At 46.2% G+C, this 24,036-nt stretch overlaps 1 protein-coding gene across 1 annotated transcript in view; it reads left to right on the plus strand.

The window, feature by feature from the left end:
- The window catches only part of NLRC5 (NLR family CARD domain containing 5), a gene marked incomplete at its 5' end in the record, with an annotated part of 43,784 nt that extends 20,389 nt beyond the window's left edge, over positions 1–23,395 (plus strand). The window contains 27 exon segments of the mRNA XM_086468809.1: positions 47–121; positions 1,186–1,269; positions 2,038–2,121; positions 2,947–3,036; positions 3,143–3,211; positions 3,889–3,987; positions 4,750–4,833; positions 5,466–5,555; positions 6,507–6,572; positions 7,107–7,190; positions 7,267–7,355; positions 7,968–8,049; positions 8,505–8,585; positions 9,142–9,237; positions 9,609–9,692; positions 10,332–10,415; positions 11,080–11,163; positions 11,256–11,339; positions 12,029–12,112; positions 13,066–13,143; positions 14,007–14,090; positions 14,946–15,029; positions 16,183–16,266; positions 16,425–16,508; positions 18,642–18,725; positions 21,001–21,093; positions 22,195–23,395. Of these exon segments, the coding sequence (XP_086324935.1) occupies positions 47–121; positions 1,186–1,269; positions 2,038–2,121; positions 2,947–3,036; positions 3,143–3,211; positions 3,889–3,987; positions 4,750–4,833; positions 5,466–5,555; positions 6,507–6,572; positions 7,107–7,190; positions 7,267–7,355; positions 7,968–8,049; positions 8,505–8,585; positions 9,142–9,237; positions 9,609–9,692; positions 10,332–10,415; positions 11,080–11,163; positions 11,256–11,339; positions 12,029–12,112; positions 13,066–13,143; positions 14,007–14,090; positions 14,946–15,029; positions 16,183–16,266; positions 16,425–16,508; positions 18,642–18,725; positions 21,001–21,093; positions 22,195–22,276 (2,266 nt within the window).
- Positions 23,396–24,036: the final 641 nt, after the last annotated feature.

The following is a 24,036-nucleotide window of genomic DNA, read 5'->3' on the forward strand; positions in this document are numbered from 1 at the left end:
GCAGTAACATCAGCACAACTCATGGAGTAAACCATTCTGTCCCCAGGGTCAGAAGTACCAACAGATGGAGAAGTAGTTTCCTGGCACATCCCAAGCACGAAGCAAAAGGACAATGCTTTCGGTATGGCAGCCCCAGCTTCCTTTTGTCACCTAGGAGTGTAGGGACAGATGGCTGTGGAGGTCTGTGTCTGTAGCGTAAAGTGTGAAACAGACCCATCCCTCCAGCTGCGTCTCCTCAGAGAGCTGTCTTGTGTCCTGCCTGCCTTCGGGGGCAGACTCAGCTCTCTTGGAGCAGATGTTTCTTTCCTCTGTTTGTTTGCCATCATGACTGATTCCACATGAGACACCTCTAGAAAAGGTGCATCTTTAATATAGCTCTTTTTCATCCTCTTCCCTGCTGAAACTCGTCAGGGAGGGCAGTCCCCAAAATAACACTTGGTTACAAGGGAGAAGGTCTTGGGTAGTATAATTTGGCAAAGCCTTAAAGAGATTGGGCCAGCTGGCATCAACCCAGGCCAACAGGTTTTTGTATTTTGTGGTCTCTGGAGGGATGCAGTGATATGCCAGAGATGGCTGGGTGAATAATACACCCTTTTGGGATAGACTCGGGATGTCTTGTCTACTGTTACAGGTGTATATGGGAAGATAAATAATGCATCTTTTGCTTGGCTAGGCTTGAGGGGATTGTCTTGCTTTCCTGCAGAGAAAGCTTCTGCCCATAATGAGTTACAGATCTGGCTGGCTACTACATTCATCCCATGGAGACTTGCTAGCTTGTCAGCGAGGAAGGCTTCTGTGATTTCCCTCTTGGAGAAGGATGTAGGAAGCACCATTCCCAGTCTTGCTTTGGGAAAGCTGAGGCAGTGCTGAGCAGGGAAAGATGCTGTCCAGTATCCTGAGACAATTTAAGTATCAATGATGTGGCTCTAGGGAGGCAACACTCAAAGTGACTTGGTGTTTTGGTGGACTGGCTCTCTTGAATCAGCTCAGAGCTGGTGAAATCATCTGGTTGTCACAGGTTTTGACTTCTCAGTCCTAGTTTATGAGTACTAAAATATATGTAGTGGAAGTGAGAGGGTTGCTACAGGCCTTGTCCTAGGGTGTGAGGCTCTGGGATATGAAGGGAGTGTTGCCATTCCATGGTCATGCGAAATGTTTAGCTCATGAGTGCTTTGTTTGCTTCAGTCTCAGGGGCTGCAGAGTGGGTCCAGAGGATGTGACTGGGCTGTGCCAGATACTGGCTCAGTGTCCCCAGCTGACAGAAATTGAGTAAGTGCTGTGCACTCTGCAACCCTGCCTGTCTGTCTGTTTCCCCAAACTGCAGATACAGCTGGTGTTGAAGTTAGCAACTGGCATAAATTTGCTCTCCTCTCACTGCAGCCTCCTAGAAATCCCCACGAAACTTCACCCAGATGCTTAGATAAACCCACACCTTCTACTTTCCTCTCTGTTTCAAGCAGAGTTTGGCCTCTCCTAAGTCTACCATGTCTATGTGTAAACACCCCAGAACATGTATGTGTTCTCATAGTCTTCCTCAACTACGTGGCTAGACACAAGTGTTGTCATCTACTCCTTGAGACCCTGGCTTGCAGTATAGCCAAAGCAAGAGCACTTGGGTCACTAAGCCATGAACTGAACTCCTGAAGAACTGATCACTCCAGGCAGGAGCTGGGCGCTAAGAATATTAGATGAATACTGGTCACAACAAAAACTGAGTAATAACAAATAAAATAGCATACTACCCATATTGCATGCACGAAGTACATCAATATCATTTTATAAATTTACAGTAATAGAAAAGTAACACTTTTAAAACTGGAATGTTAATTTGCTATAGGATATAAGGAAATGCAGAGATCAGCCTGTAAGGGCTAAATCTTGCCCACCTTTCAGGGCCTTTCTGGACATGTCCTTTTTCAGAATTTGCTCATAACACCCTCATGCACATGTATGTGTGCTTGTCTATGTAGATTTTATAGAAATACTTACAGATTGTCCCAGTTTCTCTTGGGATTTATTTACTTCCATGTTTTATAGTCTGTCTGGAAATTTGTTGAGTGACCACAGCATTGAGAAACTGCTGAGCTTCCTGCTGTACCTCTGTCATCTGACACTACTGAGGTAATGTTTGGGGTCCCTGCTTTGATTGCTGCCACGAAACATTGGGTTGGAAAGTGCGAATGACACAGCATACCTTAGGAACATTAATCAGTAATTGTAGATTAACAAGCTAGGCAAAGAAAATGCAGAAACTCTTTCAGACCCATTCCTGTCTTGTTTCTAGAACCAAAGCAGCACAGGAAAGAGAAATACCTGCCCTAGGCACAGCATCCCAGATAATCCTCGCTCAGCAGGTCCCATGGAACATGACTTCCAGTATCCATAACAGATGTAGGACTTGTTGGTAGGCCCACGGTGACAGCCATTCTTGTGGTCAGGGTGTCACAGCTCTGCCCCAGCAGGGATCTGGTATCCTTCCACACTCAACACCGAAATTGTTTCCTGGCAGCGTATCAGCCATTGAGGCTGGGAATTTAGGCTAGAGAGGTGCTGTCAGGGCTCTACCACCATGTGGACAAAAAGCCCAGAAGGAGCCTGGTGTGGAGAAGCTGCAGTTCCTCGAGAGACTGAATTTGCTCACTCAGGAGGTTGCTTCCAGTTTGGGGTATCTAGCGCAGTAGACCTGAAGAGGAGTTGTTCAGTGTAAACCCTTGGTCTGTACTCCCCTTTTAGTCAAAGGAGACTAAAAGAGAGCCTCCTTGAATTAGAGGAACATGGGGTGCCAATGCTCAAAACTTTAGATCCTTGCTCGCTGATCTTGAGTTAAATGGGGTGGATCCAGCCTTTTGCATCTCCAAGTAAACAATGGGGAAACTGGGCCATGTGTATCAGAACCTTTCTTCTTGAGAGACGATTTTGTTGTTCTTTCTTTCCCCACCTTTTCAGTATTAGGAATAATGCATTTTCCCCACGTTGCACTGTCTTACTCATCAACTCCATCAACCTCTGTAAGCGGATCAGAATGGTAGAAGTCTGGTAAGACACTCAGATTGGAGCCCAGCAACTGAGCTTTTAAAGAGATTACAAAGCTTGTCATCTTTGAAGAGCATTGCTGAAGGCCTGTCTTTTGTATTTGCTTCAGGTCAAGTGAAAATGCTTTTTTGCATCTAGGAGCAAGTGTGTGAAGCCAGAAGACATCCTGCAGATACTGGCATACAACACTTAATTGTAATTCACTTGTTTTGATTAGGTTTGAAACACTAGTGCAGGTATCCAAATCTCCTCGTGTGAAGAACTCATGGGCTGGTAGTCAAGGAGCTTGGGCTAGTGGCTGAAGCTTTGTGGCTCAATTCAGCTGCCTAAGTGCAACTCAGTACCATTTGGATGCATTGGGATGGTAGAGGCCTGTGCCTTATTTGAGCGGCCACTGGACTACTCATGATCACCTTGAGTGGCACCAAATTCTGCTGCACAAGCAACTGAATTGAGCCCTAACCACCAGATTTTCCAAATGTGCACCTCAAATTCTGGGTGATCATCTCCATATGAGCATCAGTGTGTTGTGTTTATGATACGTGTCTGCAGCCTCTCTGGGAGTGATGGTTGCTGGGTGCCCCTGTAAAGAAGACTGTAACATGTCTCCAGTTAGGCACCAAGGAGATGGCAAAAAATGTGAAAAGATCTGTTTCCCACTTATGACTTAGTGGTTGTCATTACTAACCTCAGGGAGGTGTTACAAGAAGTAATTGGCACAATTAAGGGCGTTCATCTCTGTGAATGTTGCATGGAGACTGGTGTAAAAATGCAACTCCTGATGGGCAGCTCTCACTACTCAGGCTGAATCTGATTGCTGGCCGTGCTCTAACTCTCTTGCTGTCTCATATGCAGGCTGACAGACTGTGCCATCGGTCAAGGGCAGGTAGATGAGCTCTGCAGGGTCCTGAAGCAGCATGGGCAGCTGGCAGAAATAGAATAAGTGGGGCTTGGGTTGTTACCACAACCTTGAACAGGAGTTGCTGAGGGAGAGCTGGGTTGGTATGGTTCAGCATTGCCTGGGGTTTCCCAGCCTGTCTGTGTGTGTTTTTGTGCTCGTTCAGGCCATTTAGAAACAGAATTGATTAGTAATCGTACAGGTCCTTTATATATATTTTTAAGAGAGCTTGAGCTGGTGGGACAAATTCCTTGAGATTTTCACTCTGTGGGTGTTTTGAGGCATTTGTTGCTTCATCTGAGCTCTGCTCTGAGCTTGTGTTCAGAGCTCTTCATTTGAGCTTGCTCTGGATGTAGGAGACTATCTAGCAGAGAGAGAGCATACCTAATATGGACATAGAGGAAATAAGGGGTGAATAGTAGGTACCAACAGACACTGTCGCATAGAACTTGTAACCAATCACATAAGTAAGGTAACTGCATGCTGGACAGGTGGACAAAGCGAGATAGCCAATCTGAAAATGCATGATCACATGTATGGAAATAAAACAGTATATAAGACACAGCTAAACGTTCAATAAACGGCTTTTGCTTGAAACCATATTGGTTGGTATGCAGAGTCCGTCCTTGCACGACCACATCTGGAGCTTATGCATGAGGAACTTTTGTAGGGCAGCAGTTTGTTTTAGACAGACCTTTAATGGCGAAGTGGGGATTTAAGCCCAGGAAGTTTGGCTTTTTTCTTCAAAGTTTCTCAGAGGAGCGGTGCTGCTTAAAAGGCTGAGTTTTGGTTGGCCACCTTGTTATTCTGCCTTTCAGTCTCTCCAGGAATCAGCTGGGGGATGAAGGCCTGAGGTGCCTCTTGGACCACTTGCATCAAGTACCCACTACCTGTTCCTTCAAGTAAGAAAACATACAGTGAATCGAAGGCGCCCTAGCAGAAAGGTGTTCATGTGATCCCTCCTGAAGCTGGTTGTCATGCTTCTTGCCCATTCCTGCCTTAAGAGGTAAGGTCTGAGTGAGCCACGAGCACAACTCAAGACCTCCAGGCCAGGGTGACTCAGGGTCTGATCCAAAACATGCTGAAGTAAGTAAAAGTCCTTCTGTTAGTGTCAGCAGGAGATAACAAGGCCCAGAGTGGGGCAGTGTGACAGAAGTTGACCCAGTTCCCTGAGTTTTCAGTTCATCATTTTTCTGTGTACATTGTCCTCTGAATAACTCAAGGTCCATAGATGCTGTGAGCTTAGCTGTGCCCTATACCAATCTCTCCCTTTCCCTTTCTGGTGAGGAAGAAACTGCTCCAGCAGTCAGCTGCCTCTGTAGTGCAAGAGGCATGCTGGAAGTTGGCTGCGTCACCAAAGTCTTCAGTGCTGTGTCTTGGAGGGGTTTGGTGTATTTAGTGCAGCCAAAGGGGCTCAGCACCCCACAAACTTCTCTGCCTTTAGCACGAACTTGAATTTTGCCTGTGTGGCTGAGGTGCCTGGGGACAACCCTGACTCTTAACATCCGAAAAACCTTCCTTCTCTTCTGTACAGTTTTAGCCATAATAGGATTTCTCAGGATGGAGTTCTGCATCTCCTGAATGCCTTTGCCACATCTGGAAATACCACTGAAGTTCACATCAGGTGTGTGTTCTCCTTATTAATTTCTGATTCTTCCCTGCATGTTTTCCTCTTAATTATCAAAAGTTTGTGATGTTCAGGTAATAATGGTAAGGGCCACGTTTTCAACTACCTTTATGTATAAGTGCATGCAAAGCTTTTGTTCCTGTCTGTGTCTGCTGGGCAAACATAGCTGCCAAGGTGGAAGCTGGAAGAACTGTTATTCCACAGGGCCAAGTCATTTTTCTGTATAAAGACATAGGCATTCAGCTGTACTCATTGTTGTAATGCATGGATCTGTAAACGAACCTCTTCAGGGCAGGAGTTAGCATTTGCTCTCTAAAAATGTGGTCCCTAATTCGCTTCAGTATGTAGAGATTTCAGAGTGAGCCTGTTGAAGGCAATTTCCAATGTTCTTTACTTGGATTTATGTCTTTGAAAAAATAGCCCATGGGTTCTGGGCTTGTTGCAATGGCATGAACTGCTTTTTGTCAGGGATTCAAATCACAAAGCTGGGCCATACTGCAGGTCTGCCCTTATCAATGTTTATGTTCTCACAGAGCAGTTGGTCTGTCATGAACCAAATTTAACCAGGGTCACTTACATTTACTCCTGCAGTTAAATATGGTGCTGAATCTTTTGGCTGGGTTATTTTAAAGCGATCAGTGTCCTGTTTTAGCTCTCCCCAGAGCCTGGCAGAGAGTGCAGGGGCAGGAGGAAACAGGCAGAAGCAGGGCAGATCAGGATTGCTTTTCCAACCACCAGCGCTGCCTTATGCCAGTTTAGCATTAGCAAAACCTTACTGAAGCATTTCCCTGAGCTGGTTTATTGTAGGGAGAGGTGAGCTGGGCCAGGGACCTCTGTCAATGCTGCACTGTGTTGCTTTGTGCAGTTTGATGTATTGTTAAATTCTTACCACTGGGAAAAATAGTCATTTTCCCTCCAAATCTTAAAATCTGTGTCCTCTTTGTGCAGTTTGTGCTCCAAAGCAACTTTAATCATCAAGTTGACAAGCAGAGATGACCCGAGAAAGATTTTGAGGTAATGATACAGATTTTGGTTTTTTGGTGATTTCTTTGGCAAAGATGGTGTCCCTTTTTCTGGGGGCAAGGCAGACAAAATCTCTTGTAACCTCTAGCTCCTGGCACGATTTTGATATTTTGTGGTATTTTGATATTTTACACTAATAGATGATAAGTTTGCTTTGATTCACTTTCTGAGAAGAACTTTCTTACATTGCAGAGAATCCCATATCCCTTTCTCGCACTGCTTCCCCACTGACCATTCCTCACCTAGGATCATGTAGGTGTACCTACAGTCCCTGTCACAGGATAGGGTGCTACAAAAAGCTGCACCATTACTATACACGTATGCTGTATCTGCTGTATCAGAACATCTCCACAGATGCCTTTGAAATGTTGCCACAATCTTTTTTGGAAGCCCTGCCAGGCATTTAAGGTTTTGGTGCCATCCTTCGTTCTCTGTGGGTAAAGGCTGTGATGTCTGAGATTTCTAGATCAGAAAGCCTAAGGTGTTTGTAAGGAGCTAAGACTGTTCTCTTTTGCATCCTTTCAGACTTGCAGAGAGCAACTTTCAGCCAGAGCACTTGGAAAAGTTGTGACTGCTTCTGGAAAAGTGCACTGGTCTGACAGAGTGCATGTGAGTTAATGACTGTTTGGACCCATTTGGCCGGGCTTGTTTTTAAGCCGTTCATGACAATGACCTTCGGTTCTAGATCCTCAAATAACAACGTGACAGTCCAAGCTGCAGAGAGACTTTTGCATTCGCTGAGGAAAAATCTGTGTCCTCTGAAAATCAGGTACTGTGTCACTGTGCTGTTTTAGATGTTCAGCTGGGGCTTGTCTAAGATTTCCTTTCATCAAAACCAAAAGTCAATTGTACTTCTTCCAAAGATAGGTAGCATTGGCCTGAGAAATTCCCACCGGTGGCTGTTAGGTTATTGGCATTTTGGCTTTATCTCCTTGATTCATACCAAGTGTCACGTAAAGCTGTGGCCACGAACTGTGCTGTTTCTAGACCTCTACCTGCCTTACAAAGAAGGTTGCTAATTCTGGTGAACACATTCCTACTGTGTCCTCGCCAGAGGTCTGGCCAGAGCATCCTGCAGTTCACCTGAGGGTAGTCAAGAATTCTTGACTTCTCCCAAAGTGTGTTGCACAAGGGCCAGGCTCCCTCTCATTGCTGTCAGTGATAGGCAGGGAGGAGAGAAGTAGATGTTTGTGTCCTCCTCCGCAGGGAAGCTGCGCTGCTTCTCTGTTCCCAGTTTGCACGCTGTTTCCTACATAGACATTACTCTGATGAGCAAAGCAGCCTTTCCATGTACATTAGAGTGCTGAGCACTCAGCTGAGAGAGGCAGAGATGGATCCGTGCATGTGAATCAAGCAGAGCTGCTTATATTCTGCTTTGCAACGTAGAAGAGTCATGGGTATGTAAAGAAAGTGGCACAAACCTTCTTGAGCTGGCTGTCCAGGCCTGTGGAAACATTACTGAGATCACGTAAGTAGCACCTCAAGTTCCGGTAACTTGTAAATATTTTCTTGTAGCCTGATACTTTTAAGGAAACGGGATTGAAGCCAGCACTTGAACTTGCTCTTCTGTTGTTTATTCTCTGTCTCCAGTGCATTTTTAAGCCATTAGCCAATTTGAAGCCAGTTTGACCCAAATGTCCGGCAGGTAGAAGTGCTTAGAAAGTTTGTGGTTGCACACCTTAGTAGGTGTAGTGGAAAGGAGACCATGTTCCTGGTCTCCCTTGGGAGGAAGGGTGCCCAGGTTAGGCTGGCTTTGGAACTAGTTCAAATATTGCAGACCTTTTCAGAGATGGTTGGTTAGCATTCATGCACCAGCTTAGTCCTGTGCCATCCAGTCCTCCTGGTTTTTCTTCTGGAAAATAGCATTTGCTCTCCCTCAAGAGTTCATAGGTTTATGATGTTCTCTCATCTCTACCTTTCCAGGATATGTAAAGATAAACGCCTCTTCCAGTTAGGCATAGGGTTCCCATACTGCCTGGAGAAGGTGGAATCAGTTGTTAGCAGGTGAGAAAGTGACTATTTGTCCTTATTTTCTGCTTGTTCTGAAACTCACCATGGGATGAAAAATACCTTCAGAGCATCTGAGGCTCTGGTCTCCATGGGTGCAGTCACAGAGTGCCTCTGTACCACACCTGTAGAAGGAATCTTATTCACATGCATGTGTCTTTTGGGCCACCCTCCTTCAGGCCCATACTGGACCTGCCTGAGGCAGAAAAACCTACCTACTTCCCTGCAGGACTTGGAGCACTCAGGAGACATGAGCACTTTGAAAACTCTTAAAATATGCTGACTTCTTCGTGAATGTGTAGAGCGAGAACAGCATGAGCATCTTTTTCCCTTTGTGTAGCTGAAGAAGGCGGCAGGTGCCTTCTTGTGCAGTTGGGGAAGGGCTGTGTTTCTCTACACTGGACTGTGGTGTATATGGGACATAGGAGGGCCCAGGGAGAGCGCTTGAAAACCTTTGACGTGTTCCTAAGCCTGGCCCTAAGGGGCACCAGACGCTGCAGTGTGCGTCTGCTGCTCATCACTGGCAGTTGTGTTGTGTGTTTGCATCCTGCAGATTGAATCTCAACAAGGCAGAAATCGAGCATGCTTGCTTCTACCAAAGGGTTCGTGAAAAATGTGCTCAGCTTCAGGAATTGAGATGAGTAGCCAGGCATTGTAGAGGATTTTTTTTGTTGGGAAGGGAATAGCTTGTCCATGTTTGTGCAGGAGAGCACGCAGTAGGGCAGGGGGAGGCCAGTGCAAGGTTCCAGTCCCTGCCCTCCAGGTCCCCTACTTAGAGTGTTTGGATGGAAAATAGAGAAGATGCATAGACCTAGTGGCTTCCTGGGGCATCTAAATCTCTCCTGTGTGCGCAGATAACCTATACTCTCTTATCGTGGCTGGGAGCTCCCATGGGACCTCGCCAAGTATCAGTGTTGTGACACTTCAGTGTCCCAGCACCAGTGTGCTTTAGTTGTGGGCTTGGTACAGACCTTTCGTCATCAGTGGACGTAGCCCGGATATGTTGTTCTGTTCTTGCAGATGGTCTCAAGTTGAGCTACACAATGATGAAGCAGAAATGCTAGTCAGGATTTTGCTACCTCTTCCAGAGCTGAAGAAATTTGGGTATGTTCCCCAGCTGTGGTCTTTTCCAGATCTTTATAGTTCAGTTAGCCCTGTGCCTCTCCCTGATCCTCTCTGGAATATGGCCATGAGCTCTGTGATCTCTTCTGAGCTGTGTCTAGGTTGCAAACTCAACAGCTCTCTGCAGTTCATGCTAAAGGTGGCTATAGGTGCACCATGTGCATGTCTTGATGTCTTTTGCTCTCCCCTTTTTTGAAGTGAAAGCAATTTGAGACTGAGCCCTTGGCTCTTGCTTACATTGTAGGTAAGTTTATGCCACGCCACTGTGTAAAAGAGCTTTTTCTGGTATGAATAGCATTCAGTCCTTTTCACAGCCCTCTTCAGCTGCCTGTAAGTGAAAGACAGGCTTGTAAAGAGCATCCCTGCTCAGTGAAATGCTGGGAGTTGGCTGACCCAGGCAGAGACTCTGGTGTTTGGTACATGTACATCGTGTACACCTCTGAATGTAGTCCTCATAGTCCTGTACACGGGAGGTGTGGAAATCTCTCCAAACTTAACTGGTCCCTGGTGTCTATGCTGGCTGGGGTGTGGGATGGAACGGCCTGCCTGTCAGGGAAATAAACTCCTGTTTCTCAGTGTGCTGAGACCTGACCTTCTTATTTGATCCTTGCTGTTTTGCAGGCTGACCTCTAGCAGTATTATGCCAACTGGAATTGATTACTTGATCACGGGCTTGCAGAACTGCCAGGCCATTGAAGAGCTCAAGTGAGTGTGGTGTTACCAGGCTGTCCAGAGTCTGCCAGGTCTTTCTAGAAGCTTTAGTTAAACTGCAGCCTCTCTTCTGCCTGCACTGTGGACAGATGTAGTTTTCTTGATGGTTGGAGGACTTCCAATAAAGGAAGAAGGAACAGTTCCTCTTTATTTGCAATGATCAATGAGTGAGAGAGACCTAGATCAGTAGTCTGTGGCAGGGAATGCCCAGTGGAGAAATCAAGTGTTTTCGTACTGGGTTTTGCATGGATCATCCCAGCAGCAATCCAAGAGCCAGTATTTCACTCCTGGAGGATAATCTGGTGGCCTGCATGCAGAGATGGCTTTTCCAGGCACCTACATGTAAGGCATCCTTCTGTTATGAAGTGCCACTGAACTGTGTGTATCGCTGTCTCGAGAGCTTAGTCACCTTGTGCTCAATGTGGCCTTGCTCCATGAGGGGCTGGATTCTAGCTCCAGAGGTTTGGGATTCTCTTGGTATTTTATCAGGATCCAAACACATCCTGTAGAATTGCATTCAAGAACAAAATCGAAAGCTGTTCACAGGGACTAGAACTTCACACTCCCACTTCTACCCTTGTTCTGCTATCTTCTGCTCTGAGTGCTTGCACAACTGCCTGTGGGTAGTTAGTTGTTCCTGTGTTATTTCATCCTTCAGCCTGGGCTACATGAAACTCAGCAGTGCTGCCATTCCTAAGCTTGTGCTGGGACTTCATAAAATGACATCCCTGAAGAGGCTTATGTAAGTATGTGGCTGCAGCTTGCCTATAGCCCGGCGTGTGGTACTGAGTAATAGGAGCTTAATGTCTATTATCCTGGGGATGTTTTTTCCAGCTTGAACCATAACAGCATTGGTAATGATAGCTGCTCCAGACTCGCAGAAGCCTTGAGGAATATGCACTACACGGAGGAAATCAAGCAAGTTTCTCCTTTTTTGCAGTCTATCATCAGCAGAGAGGTTGCCACTAGTGCCAACATCTGGAGAGACCCAGGTAGTGCTTATACGCAATGTTGTAACAAAAGCAGAGAGGTTGCAAAATGCTCATGTGTGAGGTACCTTGGGCTAGAAGGAGTCAGAGCTTGAAGTGTAGAAGAGGAGAATTTGGTCTAACCCTGCTATGCTGCAGTCATGTAGAAAATGGATTAAACAGCCTCTGAATTTAAATCTTCTCTGGAAGCCCTGGGATCCAGAACAGGACCAGAGGCCTCCTTCTCTCCTGGGAGAGCCTTGGGCCCAGCACTTCCCTTCTCTGAAAAGATCTGAATGTAGAGCCAGCCCCAGGCTTGCTCTACTTTTTTCCCTCTCTCTCTCTAGCCAGATGGTCTCCGTTCTCTACTGTAGTAGTTTGGAAGATAACCACCTGATGACTGTCTTGGCATTCTGGCTGAAGTAATTTCCTACCCATTAACAAGATCCAGTGATTCTGATTGTTCTTTGCAATTCGTTTACTGCCTCATTAACAGCTGTTAGTCTTTCATGAGATAGTTGAGACAAGCAGGTCTTTGATTCTGCTGCCAAGGTCAGAGGTGTCAACAAGCAGATGTGAGACATTAAGTAAGATCTCATACTTTGCCTTACAACACAGCCTTTCTTCTCTTCTTTAAAGTTTAAGCCACAACAAGATTGGAGATCCAGGCCTGATAAATCTAGCTGCTGTCCTGCTACAAATGCAAAACCTGAAGAGAATCGAGTGAGTCCCTTTGTTTTGTTTGCAGCGATTTTGGTTGTGGCCACAGTTGGTAGGGAAGCCTGTGAGGGAAGCCCTGTGCCACCTTCATTTATACGATGTTCCACTTTCCAGTGTTTTCAGTGTCATTGAAGACCTGACATGAAACCTACCACACCAATGGAAAGTGTTCCCTCTCATGCCCTCCCCGTGTACAGCTGGGCCTAGCTGCGACTTTTTCTGCCAGTGCAGAGACTCGGAGAGTGCAGGTTACAGCTATGTCCCTGTGCAGTCACCTGCAGAGACAGCCGGTGGGCATTTGCCAGCCTTCGCTAGCTGTTTGAACAGGGAGCTCTCTGGCTTGCTTGTGTCCTGGAAAGTTAATCTGCAAGCTTGTGAGGGGATCATACAAGTCTCAGATCCATGCAGCAACTTGCCTCGGCCTATGTAGGGTTCCCAGTGTGGTGGTCCCCAGTGTTGCTACACTGCTTTCTTTTACTAGTCGATGTAGAAGTGAAACAGAATTTGTCAAAACGAGGATACAGTCTCTAGACATGTCTTTCTCTCAGAAACATGGATTCAGACTGTCCCTCCTCCCAGGGAACAGAAATTAAGAGCATCCAGGCTGTTTGTTAGGCTCAGTTCTGGGGTATGCTTTGTAATTTTTTTAAATTAAAAACCCGGAAATGACTTGAACAAGAAAAGGAAATTCTCGCTTCTGTCTGGGAGAGGGAAAACTGCACCTTCCCCCCAGTACCTGCAGGAGCAGGAGTGACTTAGTACTTTGCAAAACCACACTACAAATCCCCAGGCCGTTTTCCAGAGACCTGTGTCTCTGAACACATCACTGCAGCCCTGTGTGGCCAATCACTGCAGTGACCCAAGTCTCCCGTCATGCCAGGCAAACAGTGAAATACCTGAAGCTGGGACATTCTGGTTCTTGTTCAGTCACTGAGAGTCTTTCATGCTTATTTTAGCCTTTCAGGGAAAGGTCCTGCTGGAGGGGAAAAGCTGATGGAAGCTCTTGCATATTGCAAGTGCATCGAGGAGTTACTGTAAGTGTGTAATTTCCAATGTCCCTTCAGGAACCTGGGCAGAAATCAAGGCATAGAAACCAAATCTTAATATGGCTCCAGTAAAGCCAAAATCAGTTTTACCACTGATTCTTATGAGAGCAGAGTAAAAACTCACAGCTACATGGGATAGGAGTGTGTGGTGCTGGGTGTGGGAGGTTGGGGGACTGATTGTTCACTGGAATCTCTCAGAGATTCCCAAGAACCGTACAGACTGACTCAGTGGGGAAGAGCTGAATCTGCGGGTTAATAGGCAGTGGCACAGGCCCACGGGCTGTGCAGTGCCTGTGTTGCCTAAGAAATCAGCATTAATCTGTCTGGCTGCAAAAATGGAGGACAGATGACAGAGAGGAGCTTTACTCAGCCAGATGTATTATCAGCCATTCCATTCCACACCAGTTTATAGAACATAAATGCCCTGCCATACTAAATAAATAAAATTTTAAAAAAAGAACAGATGAGAAAAAGTTACGGTTAAAATGCTGGAGCTATTCATCTAACCTTCAGATTACAGTGTACTGGACTAAGGGCTTATATTAAAAAGTGAAATTTCAGCTTAATTCCAGCTCAGGGCAACTCAGTTAGAAAGGGAGGTCAGCGTGCTCCTAAGAAGTGCAAGTCCGTTTTACTCTCCTATTTAACTTCTGCTGCAGGATTGCAAAACCTTGTTGTTCTTTCCTCCCACCCTCCGTGTCCTTTGAATTGTGGACATTGGCTCCTTTCAGCATAGTCCCATGCACATGTGGGTGAGGAATGGGGGTCACAGATATGTGTGGGTGACACACAGGTGAGGAATGAGGCCCTGTAGTTCACTGCCAGTAACATTTCATTTCTGCTTCTTCCAGACTATCAAGGAATGGTTTTGGAGACAGGACAGCAGTGAAACTTGCCCTGTGTCTACCTCACACGACCAGTCTGAAGATCCTGCAGTAAGTGTTAGCCTCTGCCCCAGGAAAGCTGGATATCCTGGGAATACGTGGGATGGTGGAAAGAAGGCATGGGGAAAGGCATAGACTGCAGTAGTGTACTGGTCTCTTGTTTAGATGTTATCTTAAGCAACTCAGGATTGAGAAACCCTCCACAATTACTCTGCTTGCATCAAGTCACATCAACTTGCATAACCTTTTGCAACGTTAACTTTAGAGGTGAATCAGGCATTGTATGGACAGTAAAATAACCCTTAAAATTCGTTCTGGGTTATGTTAGCTTCTAATGCCTCTGGCTGTCCTCTCGTTCTGGTGTACTGTAAGCATAAATACGAGCACCTTTTGTGGACCCTCACTGTTTTCTGCAGGCATCTCTTGAGTCATTTTTCCCTCTGAACTCAGTGTTATTCTATTTTTAAACCTTTTATGTGAGTCTTTCCAGGGCTCTGACATGTAGGGCTTTCTCATAGACGCTCATCTCAAAGCAATCCCATGTGCACAGAGATGGAGACAGACTCCTGGTGGTACTGTGCAGGCTTTGCTTTTGCAACAACTGCCTGACTGTACTCCTTTGTTGTGAGCATGGGCAAATCCACTGAACCCGCATGTCTTTAGCCCAGGTGTCACTGACAGCAGCAGGAGCCACATGACATGCCAGCCTCATTGCTGGCCCCCACAGTTGTCTCCCTGTTCTCTGGGCCCCTTCGTTAAGACCAATCTACAAGGATCCCAGGTTATTAGCAGCACCGGGTGCTGGTTCAAAAGATGTAGCAGTTACCTTCATGGCAAGTTAAATATGAGCTTTTGTTACAGCTTTACTCTAAAATAATCCTCCAATGCTTATGTTTCTTTTATTAGCTTGCAGAACAATAACATTGGGCCAGCAGGAGGGATGGAGCTGGCCAGAGCCCTGGTGGCATGTGGGCTGCTAGAAGAGATAAGGTAGGCCATGGCAGGTACCCTTGGGATGGTGCTAAACCTATGGACTGGGGTGGGAATTGTTTTGGCTCACAGGCCTGAGGCTATCACATGCTTTTTTGTGCTCAGGGGTGACTCTGCAGAGGGCAATCCTTCTACCCATCCTAGACTCTTTTTGTAGGGTGAGAGGAGACACTCTCTGAAGGTCACTGCAGTGTGCTGGCTGCAGGGTAGCTTAGATCACTTCAGATGTTAAACCTTGTCTACCAGTGCTGTTTGCCAGGCTCTGTGTAGCTCTGTGCCTTTCAACAACTGTGTACAGGAACCTGGGGAGTGGTAGAATTTCTAAATATGGAACTGAAGGAATGGAGGTGATGTGAATTAACGCTTCTTCCTGCATCCTTGATGCCACCATTCTTTGTTATGTGTTTGTTTATTGATATTGTTATGTGTTTTATTATTGTTATATGTTTATTTGTTATTTGGACAATGCCCTTAATAACATGCTTTAGCTTTTGGTCAGCCCTGCATTAGTCAGGCAGTTGGACTAGGTGATCATTGTAGGTCTCTTCCAACTGAAATATAATACTTTATTTTATCCTATCTTATTCTTAAATAACAGGATGAATTACGGTGTTGGTAATTTAAGTGTGAGATACGTTAGAGCAGGGGAGGTTTTGCCATGGCTTGTGTTTGTGTTTGCTGGTGGATGAGAACAGAGCAGCACATCCCGATAAAGGCGGAAGGCAGTTACTGCTGCTCCCTGAGAGCCATGTCTTCTTTGCACTCTGCCTTACTGCCTTTTCCTCTCAAGTCACACCAGGCATTAACTCCAGTATAATTTCTTACTTCCAGTTTCATGTACAACACATGATGTGCTGCAGGTCTGTCCGTCTTAGCTATTGGTATAACCCCACACTACTGTCTGCAAGCAATTCAGTGCTGAATGGCCTTACATTGTGAGTTAGAGCAGGGCTGTCATTCCCATTTCACCAAGCAGGGAATTGACCCCGAGTTGCCACGTGCTAATCTGGCTCGCCCTGATGTCTAGAGTCCTCGCTTAGTCTGGGTACTGGTTATTGACTTGCTAATTCCCAGTTACATTTTGGTGGTGACTTTTCTCTGACTGTACCTGCTTTTTCTGTGGCCACTCAAAGCTTTTCCATTACACTTACAGTTTATCAGAAAATGACCTTGGGGAAGGAAGTATCCATGCCCTGTCTGAGGGGCTGCCATGCTTGGAACACCTCCGGAAGATCGAGTGAGTACCAGGGTGCTGAAGGCTGCTGGGGCAGACCATTGCTGGCTTTGTAGCATTGCCAGGGCAGGAGCTCAGCAGAGGGTGCTAGTGCTGTATTCCCCACCAGTTCTGACACCAGCATATTGTGCTCTTTGTTTTCTCTCTCTCCGCTGCTTCAGCTTGAAACTCTGTGGAATCACTGATGATACTTCAAAATCACTTTCTCATGGCTTCCAACAATGCCATTCTGTGGAGGAGATAATGTGAGTGTGGGGATGGACAGGGAGATCCTTCAACACACAGGTCACTCTCATTTTAATGTCTGCTCCTATTTTCAACTGCAGTACACTTCTGATCCTGCTAAATACTTATTGCTATTTACCACTAAATACTTTTTCGTGATAAATTTGCTAGTAATTTACTAATTGGCTAAATTCACTGGTAAAAATTTCCTGCTATAACTAGCAACTTACTGGAAGCTGAATGTGAAGAGCTGAACATAATATGGAGGAAAACGCTCATCTTCAAACTCTGCCCATTATCCTTGGTCTTATAGCACCTGCTTTGTGAGGCAGGCCAATTTCCCCATCTCATTCTCCATGTTTCAAACCTCCAGAAGGTCGAGTGAGTACCGAGGCACTGAAGACTGTTGGGCCAAAGCGTTGCCTCCATTTTTTTACAAGATGGCCACAGTTGACTCTTGGAGCAGAGCGGGAGCTTCTCTGTGCAATTGTAAGGCTGAATTGAGAGCTCAAAGCAAAGTGAATTCAGCCTGTAAATGAACAGCGTGTTACCACCAGCTGCAGTCTCGCTCTCCACACTGGAAGAAAAGGGGTTTGTTCTGATGTTTAACATGTTTTCAACAAACTGCATAGATGGGCTTACTACATTCTGACATGTGTTCACCTGCCCAAGAGAACCTCAGCGAGGAGCCTGCTGGGAACCTGCTCCAGCTTACGTCTTTTTAAAAGCAATTTGACCCATTGACCTAGAGGGACCTTACATTTAATTCTAGTACACAGGATCATGTAGGGTCAGCAGCGGTCTCATCAATCCTGAGCTACCTGTAGCTTTAATGAAGACTAACACTGCCTGAGGTGCTGGCAGGGTACAGACCTCCTAGGCTGAGATCACTCCTCTTATCAGGATATAGATCTGCAAGACCTAGGCTCTCTAGTCATCTCTGCTGCGGCTAGCCGAGTGACACTTGATTGTCATGCTACTCTTATGTGCCTCAGTTCTGCAAAGTCCTTGTGGATGGTTTGAGTAAAACAATGCATGGGTCATAAGCCCATCAGGCTTTCCTCTTGCTCCCCCATAAGATATTTGTGTGGAGATCACAGATGTCTTAGAACTCAGGGCGTTAGGTCAAAGCCAGGATTTTATTGCCAGGCCCACAAGTCTGGCAATAATCCAGTGGAGTAATGGGATGAGTAAATCTGTGCATAGGTGTGTTGCATGCAGCATGGCACTAAGACTAGTTAACCATGTGGGGAATTACTACTCCTGGATTACTAACAGATAGGCAGATTCTCCTTTAATAGTAGTGTTAGGAGGGGTCTGGTCTTGTCAGTGGAGGCATATGTGAGTTCTGTCTTTCAAAAATCTGAGTGATTCAGTGAGCAATATGCTGATACCCCTGAAATCCCAGAACAGGCCGTGGACTTGTTTGGTAGAAGACCTCAATTCCTGAGCTGGATTTTGTCCTGCCTTTCTTTTTTTGGCTCCCACACACAATCCAGAAATTCTAGAGTTCCTCAGACTTGGGTAGAGGAATGGCTCTGTGGGGTGGCCCCAGGATCATCCAGCTGAGTATTGCAGCAAAGCACTGATGGTGCCATGTTAGGTTTCTGTTTTCCTGGTGAGGAGGAAATGGCCAGACTGTTCAGCTACTGGTAAAGAAAGGATCTGAAGAACTTTCTCACTTGCTAATGTGCCAGAAAGTGAAAACCCCAGCCTTTTAAGAGCCCTGTGAGCTATCCTTTGAAAGAGCTCAGAATCAAAAGAGCAGGTCAGAGAGGTGCCTTAGCTGCTGCAATAGTTTTAACACCATCAGTGCAAGGAGGAGTTGTCCTGGGTTAAAGTTGTGTGGTCAGCAGTGATTTCCATCTTTCCCATCTCATTCCCTGGCCCTGCAAGACTCTGGAGATAACCACAGTCCCCAGGCTCTGTGGTGACACTCCCTGGTGTCTTACCATACATGAAAATATGTGGTGAAACTGAGGAAACTCCTCAAAATTAAGCTTGTCAATCAGGGGAATGTTTACCTGCCATGATAAGATGTCAATAAGCTCTTGTAAACAGGCTACTCTGTGAGGGAGTTGTATCACAGCACTGCTGTTGTTTCCCTTGTGTTTATCAACTGAGTCACAGCTGAGATTTCTTGTCTGTCTTAGATTGTCTTGGAACGCCCTTGGCAACAGAGGAGCCCGAGAGCTGGCTGGTGCTCTCCCAGCAATGGAAAAGCTGAAGATTTTAGAGTGAGTACAGCCCTGAGAGCAGCCACAGGAAGACTTATTTTTTCTGTTGTTGAGCCTTCGATCACAGGAATCCAAAAAGGAGAGTTAGCATTAGGAACAACAGATAGACAGGCTTCTGCAGTTTAACTTCTTGCTTAGCCTGTTCCATGCACCGAGAGTCAGCCTTGCTTGGGTGATACATACACAGGCATTGAAGCAGCATTTGTTTTATTTAAGGTGTTTGCAGCGTAGGTATCTAAGCAGAAGCTAGTCTGTGAAGGCCTCCTGTTCGAGTTAGGGAAGACAAACTGGTATTTCTAGAACATGAGTCATATCACCTAGTGACTTCAGGTGAGGTACTTCCTGCAAGCTTTTACTTCCCTTCACTGTCTGGGGTGGTCTAGATGGGTGCCATGCCCAGAGAGCCTTCCTTTGTGAGAGGAAGCAGTAAGGTAAGCAACCCAGCCCCAGGATGGAGCGGCCAAACTGTGGACGTTGGGCCATAGGAGCTCACAGGAAGCTCAGATGCAGCTCCTGTGCAGGATCTGCAGTGCAACCAGCAGCTGGAGTTGATGTCAGCAGTTTATGCGCTGGCCTGGTGGCATCACAGCCCAGCGCAAGGCTGTGGATGTCATTTACCTCAACTTTAGTAAGGCATTTGACGCTGTTTCCCACAGTGTTCTCCTAGAGAAATTGACTGCTTTTGGCTTGGATGGGCATATGCTTTGCTGGGTGAAAACCTGGTTGGATGGCCAAGTCCAGAGAGTTGCGGTCAATGGAGTTAAATCCAGTTGGCAGCCAGTCACGAGTGGTGTCCCCCAGGGCTCAGTACTGAGGCCACTCCTGTTTAACATCTTTATCAATGATTTGGACGAGGGGATGGAGTGCAGCCTTAGTAAGTTTGCAGATGACACCAACCTGGGTGGAAGTGTCAATCTCCTTGAGGGTAGGGAAGCTCTACAGAGGGATCTAGATAGGCTGGATTACTGGGCCAAGGCCAGTTCCATGAGTTTCAATAAGGCCAAGTGCTGGGTCCTGCACTTTGGCCACAGCAACCCCCAGCAGCACTACAGGCTTGGGGAGGAGTGCCTGGAGAGCTGCCAGGCAGAGAGGGACCTGGGGGTGTTGATTGACAGCCAGCTGGACACGAGCCAGCAGTGTGCTCAGGTGGCCAAGAAGGCCAACAGCATCCTGGCCTGTATCAGGAACGGTGTTGTCAGGAGTAGGGATGTGATCGTGCCCCTGTACTTGGCTTTGGTGAGGCCGCATCTCGAGTACTGTGTGCAGTTTTGGGCCCCTCACTACAAGAAGGACATTGAGGTGCTTGAGAGGGTACAGAGGTGGGCTACCAGCCTAGTAAAGGATTTGGAGCATGAGGAGCAGCTGAGGGAACTGAGGCTTTTTAGTCTGGAGAAGAGGAGGCTAAGGGGAGACCTTATCACTCTCTACAGCTACCTGAAAGGAGGTTGTAGCGAGGCGGGGGTTGGTCTGTTCTCCCTAGTAACAAGCGATAGAACAGGGGGAAATGACCTTAAGCTGGACCAGGGGAGGTTCAGGCTGGATATTAGGAAGAATTTCTTTACTGAAAGGGTTGTCGGGCATTGGAACAGCCTGCCCAGGGAGGTGGTGGAGCCACCATCCCTGGAGGTGTTTAAGAGACGGGTAGATGTTACAGTTAGGGACATGATTTAGTGGTGTTGATAGAGCTAGGACAAAGGTTTGACTCAATGATCTTGAATGTCTCTTCCAACCAAAACTGTTCTATGGGAGAGACTGTCATCTTGTGCTCAAGAACTGTTCATGGAGTTTTCCTCCCATCAACCCCTTGGAATACATGGTGTGTGTCTTCCATGTCTCAGCTGTATGAAAATATTAGTCTGTGGGTCATAGGGTCAGGAACTGAGTTTTGTTTCTTTTGCGCAGGGAAACTACGTAGTAGAGCCTGGCTGTTTCACAGGTACAAGGAGGAAGGTTGTGCCCGAGGCAGAAGGAGTTGTTACTAGTGGTTTTTTGGCACCAAGTTTGCAGTGGGATCTGTTAGAGTGCTCCAAGGGCAAGAGATCTGCTTACAAGTCCTGTTGCTAGAAGGAGGTCATAAGGAACAGTGCACACACACTTCTTGCATAAATAGGGCCACAGTGTTAAAGATGAGGCTGATGTAAGTTGTATGGCATTGCTGTGCTTATGCAGAAGTGTAGCTCTTCTGGGACAGGAGAAGGAGCCAGTGATTATTCAGCTGGTTTCGACTCTTGATTTGCTTTTGGATTTTAACACTCTCTTTTTGTTTCTAAAACGGTCTGGAGAAAAATCGCATTGGTGCCTATGGGGCCACAAAGCTAGCAGAGGAACTTGCCAAGTGCCCGGAAATTCAATTCAATAAGGTGAGCAGGTATCATGGGGCTCTGTGGCTGGATATCAGCTCAATGAGGGGAAGTCAAGGTGACCAGTCTTGAGACAGACATGACCCATGTTGGCCTGCTGCCTTGGGTTAGCTGGCACGGAATAGGGTATTGCAGGGGATGCAGCTGCAAGCCAGTTAAGCTGAGGGCTTTGTAGGCCAGTTCCAGCCCTTCAGAAAGTCCTGGGGAAAAGGGACTGAAAAGCTTACTGGCTTGGAATGAGGTAAAAATGGAGACCCAGTTGTGTAACATCCCCATCAGGAAGTTTGTTGCATTTTTTCCTGTAAGTTTTGTTTCTCCTGTTAAGTCTGATTTCACTTCTGAGATACATTCCTGCCCTGTCCCACTCTGTCCTGGGATCCATATCTTGCAGATACTTGGGACACCTGATTTTTCCCACTCTTTGTCATTGCTTCTCCAAACCCTGTGTATCTCCACGAGAAACCTGTTGTAGGAGAGACCCACTCATCCTTCACCCATTTGAAAAGTCACTCTTCTGAGAGAGCCTCTGGTAACTTTCTGGTAACACAGGTCCCAGAGCCAAGCGTCTGCTCTTACCTGAGCTGCCTCTTTGGCCCCAAACAGGCTCTGCCTTCCGCAACAGCAAGAGCAGCCCAAGAGCAACCACTGAGGAATGTTTCTGGTCCCTGCTGAAGCTTGGGGCCCCTGTGTTCTTGCTTAGCTTGGTGGGCACAGCATAGCATGCAGTCCCTTTGACTCCTCAGGGCACTCTGCTTTGCATGGTACAAGGAGCTTTGGGGTAGACTCCACCAAATGAGGTAGATGAAGAAGGGTGGCTTTTGTGAATCGGGTTGCTTGTATGTAACTTGGTTCTTCCTCCACTTTCTGAGATCCTAGTGACCTGAGGGCTTTTCAAAGCCTTAATCTCTCTCCCAAGCTAGATCACTGAGTCCATCTCAGCAGTCAGGCAGCTGCTGGGTTGCTGCTATGTCACTGAGATAATGGCCACACATCACTCCTGTCTTGCTGTCAGACCTGCTTTGATGAAAACCCAAAGCTGCCTCTTCCACTGTCTTGGGCATGCCACCTCCTCACTCCCCATGCTTAGCCCTGCATTTGTGTCATTGCAGGCTGTGGGACAATCCAGTGCCCAAGGGACTCGCAGAGAATTTGACAAGCCAAGACCCAAGATTGTGTTTCTCCTTCTACTAGTAAAGAAGAGCCCTTGCCTGACTGGGAATTGCACTCCATCTCCCACTGCCCTCAAAAATTGCACTGAAGAACCCAGGAAATCAAAGTTCCTACAATTAAAAACTGTAACTATTAGGTCTTCCTGCGTGGCACTGAACCAAGTGTGAATGCTTTCAGTGTTTTGTTTCTTGTGAGCTTTTATTGTACAGAAAAGCAAAAGACTGTAAAGAATCACTGCTGGGCAGGTAGTGTTCTAGGTGTAAAACACTGAAACTCTCTTCAAGAGGATGTGATGCATCTGCTCAGGTGTTCAGAAAGACAACAGAGTATTTAATTGTCTTTAATCAAGACTACAACACATACAGGGTGTGCCGATAAATTAATGCATGACCTCTGGGAGAGGAAGTAAAATTATTTCCAAAATTGTAAAATAATTGACCCTGTTGCAAATGCACTCAAACAGGCTGTTTGAAAATGATATATAACCGTGTGTGAAATACCTCTCTGATTTTGCCTCTACAGCAACATGTGGTTTTGTTTGCTTCGTGCAAGCTCCTTTTTATACAGAATTGCCTGAGTTGCCAAGTAGAAACTGCAGGACATTTGAAGTTTCAAATAATTTCCCCAAAATTATTAATATTTATACTCTGATAATGTGGAAAGGCTGATGTCACCATAAATTCCAGTGAGAAACCTTAGATTACTGAGGTTGTAAAACAATTTGTAAGAAAACTGTGACCGTTCTATGCGAGAGTATGTGTACTACTGACTATTTTCACATGGGGTTTTGTAGACCTTTGTGGGGGTTTTGGAAGACTCAATTGCACTAATCTCTTTGAGGTGAAGTGAGGGGTTAGTTAGCTTGATGACCACATGATCGATACTCCAAGCCTCTACTATCTCCTGAATCCCAAAGCCTTCGCGTCGCTGGGCAATGGATGTTGGACCTGTGGGAACTGGAGGGAGAAGATCCCAAACACTTGACTTTGCCACTCAGCGGAGGAGATGGACTACAGCTCCCCTTGTACATGTGGAACTCCAGCTTGTATAGCAGGAGGGAGGCCACATCATCCTCATTATTTATTAATTTGTGTTTTAACGTTTTTCTTACGTGTTTGTGCTGTAAATATTTAATCTTTATGGTGGATTTATTTGTGGACTCTGTTTGTAGCAATGTTTGCCTGAGGAGAGCTAACAGATCTGATGTGGGCAGGGCGGGTGTTTGGGATGAGATGGAAGTGCTGGTCCAGCAAACCTTTGGGCAGAGGACGTGGACAGCTGGTGCCTCCTATTCCTGGGGGAGTCACTGTCCTAATTTCAAGATCAGCATTAGGCTCTGTGAGGTGCTGACATTGTTGCGTAGAGGTGGGACACATTTTGCAGAGACTGTACTCTGAAAAGGGTTTAAAAACAAGAACAAAGAAAAAAAGGTAGTGAAATTCCTTATCAGGCCATAATTAAATTAAGCACTCAGGTACCTGCATTTCAAACACTGGAACTGAGGAAAAGCTTCACCAAATGTGGCTAAAATTTTATTTTATTTTATTTTATTTTATTTTATTTTATTTTATTTTATTTTATTTTATTTTCATCCTGTATCTTCAGATCTAGTTTGCAGATGCAGATCTTCCCAGCACCCAGCAGAGGAAGAGCATGGCACAAAAGGCAGAGTGATCACGTGCCAAAAGGTGTCTCAGTGCCGTTAGCTCTTTGCAGCTTTCAAGGTGAGCAAGTTTGTCAGCTGGGCTCTTCTCAGGCCCTGGTCTCCCCAGACTTCTACT

Source organism: Leptosomus discolor, chromosome 8 (assembly GCF_034619465.1).
Source record: "Leptosomus discolor isolate bLepDis1 chromosome 8, bLepDis1.hap2, whole genome shotgun sequence".
NCBI lineage: Eukaryota > Metazoa > Chordata > Aves > Leptosomiformes > Leptosomidae > Leptosomus > Leptosomus discolor.